General features: G+C 44.4%; 1 protein-coding gene across 1 annotated transcript; it reads right to left on the reverse strand.

Annotated features, from left to right (window-relative positions):
- Positions 1 to 422: 422 nt before the first annotated feature.
- On the reverse strand, positions 423 to 6,134 carry A4gnt (alpha-1,4-N-acetylglucosaminyltransferase). The gene is made up of 2 exons (XM_005367810.2): positions 5,724 to 6,134; positions 423 to 1,031 (listed from the first exon to the last, which is right to left on the reverse strand). The coding sequence occupies exons 1-2, from the start codon at positions 6,132 to 6,134 to the stop codon at positions 423 to 425; spliced, it is 1,020 nt and encodes a 339-aa protein (XP_005367867.1).
- Between the last annotated feature and the right edge of the window lie 2,622 nt (positions 6,135 to 8,756).

Below are 8,756 nucleotides of genomic sequence, written 5' to 3' on the forward strand. Positions count from 1 at the left end.
TACATGGTATTTGCACTTATAAAGTACTTACATAAAGGCTTTATGAAATGCATTTTTTTCTTTCCTCCTTCTGCCATCCTAGTGTCTGGAATAACCAGATGATGGGCTGGAGGTTCAGCAGCCACATGGAGCTTGGACTACAGACGCTAGGACAACAAACAGGAAGATTCAAACCTAGGCTTCCCATGGCCACTGTTAAAATACCTGTCCTAAATTACCTGCCTTCACACTTGCTGTTCCAGCAGGGATAAACAAACTCTGTGTCTACAGCCGCTTTTCGTTGGAAGTATGCTGTTGCCACCAGAGAAAGTTAATCCTGAAGATACGGATTCGCTCCTAGCCCTAGAGACGATGGAGACCCGGTGAGAGTGGAGCAGCCCGGAAGTGTCCAGTTCCCCATAGCAGCAGGAGCCCTCTATCTGTTAACCCATACCCGGCTCCCTGGACACTGCCCCTTTTGCGCCTTGAATCAGAGCCCTGTAAGTTTTAGGACAGTGCTTTCGATAGAGATTTTCTGCCAGGGTGTTGCTTCCTCTAACCACAGTCCTGCCCTCTTGATTCATGTAGTTCCACAAATGCAGGGCATAGGAGTTGTTGAAGCTCGGCTCTGTATCCCACACTTGGTAGTAGAGCCTCCACTCGGGATAAGGGATAGGGTAAAATCTCTGGGGATGGAGGAAGGAGATATTCAGACACTTCAGGTCACCCAGCTCTTGAAAGTCTTGAAGTTTGCACCACATCTTTAACATCCTTGTCATCAATTTGGGACCTTGGTTGCCCCAAATGCGTGAGTTATAGTGCTCAACAAAGTTCTCCATGCAGGCCCACAGAAAGGGGTGGTGGGGGAGGAACCCAAACACCCCATTACTGGAGTGCTGGGAACCCTGGGCTGCCAAGAAGTTCTCCTCCGGGATGGGCCTGATAGAGATGACATCGGTGTCCATGTAGATGCCCCCGTATTTCCAGATGATAGCCAGGCGGGATGCATCCGAGCTGACATGGAGCCAGTGTTTCTCCTTACTGCTGTTGACCTATGGGAACAGGTACAAATGAGCCCGCAAGCAGTTAAGAGAGGCTAGGAAGGACCATAACAAGGTGGAGTCCCCAAAATTTATTTGACTGCAAGCCAAACTTTACAAATTTCTCAACCTACCTTCACCCTCCAATTTCCCCTGAAGTAAAGAGTTTGCAGCAATTGGTATCAATGCAAAAATTTTTAGCAGCTATTGAAGATTTAAAAAAAATGGGTTTTCTTTCATCAAAGCAGTGGAAAGATAGAGGCAAAATTCAGCAGGAATTTCACAGTGAACAGTATGAGTCTGTCTTATATGTGGGTGACGATAACCATAAAGGTGAAGCTGAGAAGGATGGATTTTTTTAAGTCCTCAAAATGTTGAAGACTGGTATTTTTAAAAATAAATAAAAAATAAAAACAAGCTAGGAAACTCAGAAAGATAATCAATACACTAGTTGAGAATTGGGGGAAAGAAAAAGAATCTGCCCCTGCATGAACGCATGCCTTTGTTTGCTTGAAAGTTCCTTCAGTGAAGTTTGCTGAGGACCTATTTACTATGCACCAAGCACTGTGACGTTGCTAAAAGCATTGCAATGAACAAACAGGAGAAATCCCCCCTGGGAGGAGATCGATAATAAACAAATATATACTGCTTTGGGTGTTGATAAGGATTATGAAAGGAATAAAAAGACCAGTGGGGGGACTATAAAGGGATGAAAGAGTGCAGAATGTTACACTAGGTTCCAGCCGAAACTTGAAAGTTGTAGATGGGTGCGCCTGCGCCGTGAAAACATCTGGAAGAAAGGTCTAAGCTGGAGCCGTCAGCAACTGCAAGGGCCCCAAGGCAGAAGAAGCATATTGACCATGAAGCAGAAGCGGAGTGGGGGCAGGGAGAGGGGCAGGCAATGAAAACAGAGTTGAGTACGGAAAAGGGAAAGATCATGTAGGTGATATCTTCATGGGACCAAGCTTTGAAATTATTTGGCAGGTTGAACAGAAAGGGGGGCTATAATCTGAATGGGTTTTCTAAGGGTCGCTTTAGCTGAGATGCAGACAAGAGTCTGGGCCATCGACGGGAATGGATGGGGACAGAAGCAAAGAAGCAGGCGAGGCGCTCCTTGAGGTAATCCAGCCTTGGTCGAGGGTGATAATCTGGTGGGAAGGAGAGAAGTGATCAGGGTTCATATTCCAGATAAAAACAGGTCAGCCTTCACTGTTGGGTAGATGATGGGTAAGTCGGTAGGAAAAAAATCACTGTAAATGCTAAAATACAGGCCAAACAGAAGAGGAACCCAGAGGAATAAGAATAAATCAGTATAAATCATAGTGTTCCCCTTTGGCATGGAAAGATTTTGAATAAAAAAAAAAAGCCAAATAAGTTTTTCAGAATTTAAGTATATCAAGTAAAAGATTAAACGAAGGCCTTTGGTTCTGATTTTTAGAAATGAGTTAAAACTCTACTATGAAGAATAAAAGCAAGCTAGCAAAAGCTTTGTTTAAAAAAAAAAAACCCTCGCATTTTCTGGAAACAATCCGTCATCATTTATAGTTGCGGAAACCTCAGGAACAGTTCATAGCTGGCGATCATTCTGAGCACTTTATAATCTACACAGATCCCCGAGACGAAGGGCATGGTCAGTCTACCTTTCAAACGAGAAACTGAAGGATAGAGATGCTCCATCGCTTGTCCTCAGGTGCCAGCTGAATTTGAACCTGAGCCACCTGTCGTCAGATAGTCATTCATGCAAAAGAAACTACATTTTGATAAAAATAAGTCTAACTTGGGAATTTAGGGGTTGTGACAGAACTAAGAGACACAGAGCATCAAAAGCCTTAGAAAAGCACAAGAAGAACCCCCTGCCTGGATGTGAGCATTAGCCTGTCATCTGCCTGAGACGGGGTGAGTGGCAGAAAGAGGACTGAGAACGATGTCCATGCTGGTGCTGGACATCTTCAAGAGCTACAACTACCTATGGGGTTCATATAGCAAACCCAGCAGCCCTTAGGAAATGATGGCACAATGGACGCTAACAGGTTCCCCCCCCCCCCATTTATCTCCTGTGGAGGCCCAGCTGGGACAGAACATGCCATGACCCAGTTCCCTCAAGGGTATCATGGCATGAATGCTGTAGCTACACACCCTGGCACAGAACCCTACAGACCCAGCTGGAGCAGACACCTAAGGGCTATGCATCGCAGGGCCCACCTTACTCCTAAAAAATCTAGGTCCATCTTAGCACAACCCAAGCTTTGCTTCAAAGGATTTTGGTTCCAAGAAGTCGTTTATCCATTACACTGAAAGAGAGTTCTACAGAGGGCTAAAGTTTCCTTAGTTCAGAACCATAATGAGGCTTTAGTATTCCTCCTGAGTGATTCATCTGTGAGAAAAAGACAGAATTTGCAACATCCCCCAAAATAACATGCTTTGAGATTTCTTTTTTCCAAGGTATAAAGAAGAACAGTCTAGCCCAGGTATGGGAAAGATTCTGCAGTCCTAGGGCACGAACTAAGCTGTCTGTCCCATCTATCCCCGGCACCCACCTGCCTTCCTGGCCTGTTCTATCCCCTGCTGCTCCTAGGACAGTGACACCTACCTTCCAGGAACCCTGCTGCTGACAACTGCCAAGACTAACATATGGACACTTAATACATTTGAATTGATCCACTTCCTCCTGGCCAGTTCCAATTTGATATTTCCGGGCTCTTAGAACAGATGGGACATTGGCATCTAAAAGTCACTGGAGATCAAAGTGATAACGATCCCAGAAACTTCCCTCAATCTCAGCCACTGCCAACCTAATCTATAAGAAGTGTTCCCTTGGGGGTTATAGCTTAGTCTGACAAGTGATAGCAACTATATTCAAGCCTGCCAACCACACACCAACACACCAGAACCCCGCTAATGAGGCAAGACAGGGCAGGGGAGGGAAGGGGCTTCTTCTCTTTTTATGAATAGGCTATTATTCCTTTTATGAACAGGCTAAATAATGACTGCCCCCAAGATAGCAGGCCCTGATTCCTGGGAACCTATAAATATGGGGAGAGGATGTTTACAGATATGATAAAGTCAAGGATATTGAAACGGGGTGATGATCCTGGATCATGCTGTTGAGTCCTTGAAAAATATCACAGATGTCAGTCAAAGAATGGGGTGGACGGAGACTGTACCCTCACAGAGGTAAAAGGGGGTCTAAAGAAAGAGGGTGGGATACAAGCCAAGGAGCGGCCTGGCCACCAGAAGCTGTTAAGGAAGCTGTGTCTGTGGCTCCCAGAGCTGAGAGCCTAAACGTCTGTTGCTGAGCGTCACCAAGTCTGAGCCCTGGCAAACTAACACAGCAATAGATACAAAACCCTCACTTTTGCTACTTGGCTCACAAAGCTTGAATATCTGCTGACATTTGGTATAGGGTGGATGAGAATTTAGATAGAACTTCATGTGACAAGCAAATGTTATGACACCAACTTATAAATTATTTGTACTGAAAAATAACTTTCTGCTGGGTGGTGGTGGCACATGCCTGAAATCCCAACACTCAGGAGGCAGAGGCAGGCAGATTTCTGTGAGTTCGAGGCCAGCCTGGTCTACAAAGTGACTTCCAGGACAGCCAGAGCTCTTACACAGAGAAACCCTGTCTCAGAAAAACAAAAGTTAGAAAATTTTTGTTATAAAATCAATCTTTCTAAAAGTCACTTGTATTTCTATCATATTCAAGCATCTGTTGTAACAATTGTTTGGTTTCTTTAGTTTATGTTTGTTTATTTGTTAGAAGGACTTGATTTATCTTTGGTTTTCAGAATTTTGTGTTTTTTCAGACAAAGTCTCAAATAGCCCAAACTGGCCTATAAGTTGCTATGAAGCCAAAGATGACTTTACATTCCTGATTTCCCTACCTCTACCTCCCATGTAGTAGGATTACTGGTGTATGCCCCATGAAGGCTTCCTCCGTTCTCTTTAATGCTAGCAATGGTTGCATAGCTGAAATCATTATAATTGCATTATAATGGAAAGGACACTTTCATTCTATGCTGTTTTATACTTCCCATAAGAAGTCAGTTAAAACCAAAGAGGAAAAGCTTAGTGAAGCCCTATCTAACGGAACCCTTGAGTAACTGCACGCTAATTCTCTTAAACACTACCCAACTGCGCATCTCCTGTGGGACCAACAGTACACTAAAATACTATTTCCTTATTACGACATACTGCTAAGAAGAGGATTATTGGATTCCTAGGAGTTCTGGGGGCTTCTCGATCATTTCTAGCTACAATCCAATCTCATGGAGCAGCATGCAACTGAGCCTCGCCGAATTCTCAACCCACATCAGTTCTTCTTAAATATTGTTTAGTTTCCACCTCTGGTGTTAAAAAGGTTTAACATAGATGGGCTTTAAAGTATAGGGAAAAATAAGTGTTCCATGTATGTACCTAGAAAAGATAAAAAGAATTTTCATTTAGTTAAGAAGAGCCTCCAAAATACCTATGAGACTCAAAGAAATAAGACTCGATGCAAAGGAAACCAGCCCAATCACTTAACCGATGTGTCTCCCATTTACCTGAATCAGAAGTCCAACCTATTAGTCTGAGGGCTAGATTTGATTCTTTCCTGAGCCCCTGTCCTTGGGTTGCCTGTCTACAGTGAGTGTATTGGACCCATTCTCTTGCTGCTTCTGTTTCTCCCTTCCAACACAGACTCTCTCAATGCACACTTACTTTGGTGTACCATGAAAACAAGGGTGTGTCTTCAAACAGTTTTTTCATGTCCAAAGGGACAAAGAAAACATTGTCTATGGCTGAGAGCAGGGAGAAGGCTGGGTAGCTGGCGTTAGGGGTCAGCTGTGTGGCATTGCTGAGCTTTTTCATAAAGAAGATGATGGGCTGCTCGGGGTAGATTTTGGCAGCAGACTCCACAGCACAGGTGACCAGTGGAGGTGGCTCCACTCTTTCAGACGTCTCTATGAATACGATGCTTCGTCCACTGCGCAAGAGGCCATCCGGCCCCTGTGGAGATGTGAAGAGAGGCAGGCAGGCAAAGAGGCATTGAGACCTCAGGGTGAGTTGGTAGAGCAGGCCACAGGCAAACATCAGGACCAGCGACAGGGAGACATGGAGTTCCTTCAACATGTCCTCCAGCTCTCCCGGCCTCTCCTTAAGCAACACAGTTCATCAGAATTCACCCTGGTGGTTCTAATAGAGGTAGCATGCAAGAAAATGAAGAAGAATATCACTTATTGATAAGATGAAAGATGTCTCAAGTGAAATATAATCAAGTCAAGCCCAGCAATATTATAAAAAATTCATCTTAGATTTAGTTTTATATAGGAAGACAATTTAATATATATACTATCAGTGCACAAAGTATCTTAACAGAAGGAAAGAAAAGCAATCATCATTTTTACCAATCAATATTATTCTGACAAGTCTAACCAAGTCAATGAAACAAAAGAAAAAATCACTAATATAAATATTAAAAGAGGCCAAAGTATCACCAGTTTTTCAAACTATGACCACAGATAGAGAAGAATTGAATATAACATGGTCAAAAATTAACAGAATTCAGAAGAAAAATAACCAAAGCTCTAAACTGAAATTTAGAGGGTTACATTGTGAGCATAGTTTGCCAGCACTGGAGCTGTGACTCAAACCTGAATCACTTACCACCAAAGGCCAGGCTCCAGTTGTCACCACAGTGGCTCCCTCCCTGCAGAAGGCTGCTTGAACTCAAGCTGACTCCAAGACAGCAGGGATCTCGATTCCTAAAAGGCCCATTTTTTGCCTTCCATGTAACTCTGTCAGAAAACTCAAATCCAGGAGCCCAGAACTCACTTACCAGTCAGAGACTCACAGTTCACCAGTCCTTGAGATCTCAGAAGTGAGGACACATTTTTCCTGTATACATTCTGATAACTCACTGCCCAATCTTCCAATTCAACCACCCTGAGGGAAGTAAATCATTGGCAGAAGATTAAGCCTAAACCTAAGAACTCCCTTAGGAAGCTCCTCCCTTCACTAGGCTCCTCCCCCTCCCTCTGAAAGTAGGTGTGTGGGGATAACAGGAGCTCACGAGACTTTTCAGGTGACCCACACACTTGGCAAGCCTGCTTCAAGAGGATCCTCTCAGGTGGAGGAAGCTAGAGGACAGCATGATACTGGCGCCATCATGCACCTGCTCAGGTTAGCTTGAACCAAACTCATGGGCAGAGTCTTGGGAGAGGTTCTTTACCAGACAGTGTGTAAACTACCCAGATTTCTCCTTTGTGATCATGATTAAATGGTAATAGTTTGATGAAAAGAAGAGAAAGCCTGTTTGCACCATCAAAGCAGAGGACAAACTCAAGCATCTCAAAGGCCCCGGGGATGTACAATGAGAATGGATCCCCGGGTGTCAGCTTTTTTTTTTTTTTTTGCCTTGAGTTACCATTGTGGGCTAGGAGCCTCCTCTCGCTCTCACAATGTCAGCTTGATCACCTTCAACTAAGGTGGGTTTCCCCAAGGGGTCTTCACTCTCCATGGTTGAGCTGCAAGGCCCCTAATGTGGGCATTCACCAAGCCTCTTCAAAGCTGTTCTTTGGACAGGCAGTGGTAGCCTTTAATCCCAGCACTCAGGAGGTAGAGGCAAGTGGATCTCTGAGTTCGAGTCCCACCTGGTCTACAAACAGAGCACGTTCCAGGACAGCCAACGATACACAGAGAAACCCTGTCTCAGAAAAAAAAAAGAAAGGTAGGAAAGAAAGAAGGCAGGGGGAGGGAGGGAAGGAGAGAGAGAGAGAGAAAAGAAAATGTTCTCTGCTCAGAGAATCACCTGTCCTCAGTCCAGAGCTTCCTCTTAGGCAAAAATAGGTTCCCATAGATGCTGTAGTATAATCAGGTATGCTACTGGACAAACTGTGGGTCCAGTCCTATATTAAGGGAGCCAGAGCTGTCCCATTTCTTGATATCCCTGGGTGGTGTGGGAAGTCCTTCTATCTATATGTTGCTTTTATTGGTTAATGAATAAATCTGTTTCGGCCAGTGGCTTAGCAGAATAAAGCTAGGCAAGAAAACTAAACTGAATGCTGGGAGAAAAGAAGGTAGAGTCAGAAGCCTGGCAGTGGTGGCCCATGCCTTTAATCCCAGCACTTGGGAGGCAGAGGCAGACAGATCTCTGTGACTTTGAGACCAGCCTGGTCTACAAGAGCTAGTTCCAGGACATGCTCCAAAGCTACAGTGAGAACCTTGTGGTAAAATATAAAATAATAAAAACGGGTTAATTTAAGATGTAAGAGTTAGCCAATAAGAAGCTAGAGCTAATAAGTCAAGCAGTGATTCAATTAATATAGTTGCTGTGTGATTATTTTGGGGCTGGGCAGATGAGAATGAACGAATAGCCTCCCTCTGACAACATCTAGGTTTCTTTGTCTGAGCATCCCCAGAACTAGCTCTTTGTTCTCCATGTGGTCCTCCTTTAGGAACTGGATTTCTTCTGTGGACCTGGTTAACTCTGGGCTCAAGGCAATCTGGCATCTTTTGAGAGTTCTTGAAGTTGAATAGATGTGGCTGTTCTTTCATACCAACGGGAGGAAAGATTAGTGGTCCTGCTGCCTGCTTGAGCCTACCTAGAGAGATGGCCTTGCGGAAGTGTTCGATTCCTTGTTCCTAGTTGGGACTTACTGCTTGCACATTGGCATAAACAAATGAGCTAGTGGTCAAGGCAGAAAAGGCTGACATAGCCGGGCGATGGTGGCGCACGCCTTTAATCCCAGCACT

The sequence above is a fragment of the Microtus ochrogaster genome, unplaced genomic scaffold (genome assembly GCF_000317375.1).
Source record: "Microtus ochrogaster isolate Prairie Vole_2 unplaced genomic scaffold, MicOch1.0 UNK24, whole genome shotgun sequence".
In the NCBI taxonomy this organism is placed as follows: Eukaryota; Metazoa; Chordata; class Mammalia; order Rodentia; family Cricetidae; genus Microtus; species Microtus ochrogaster.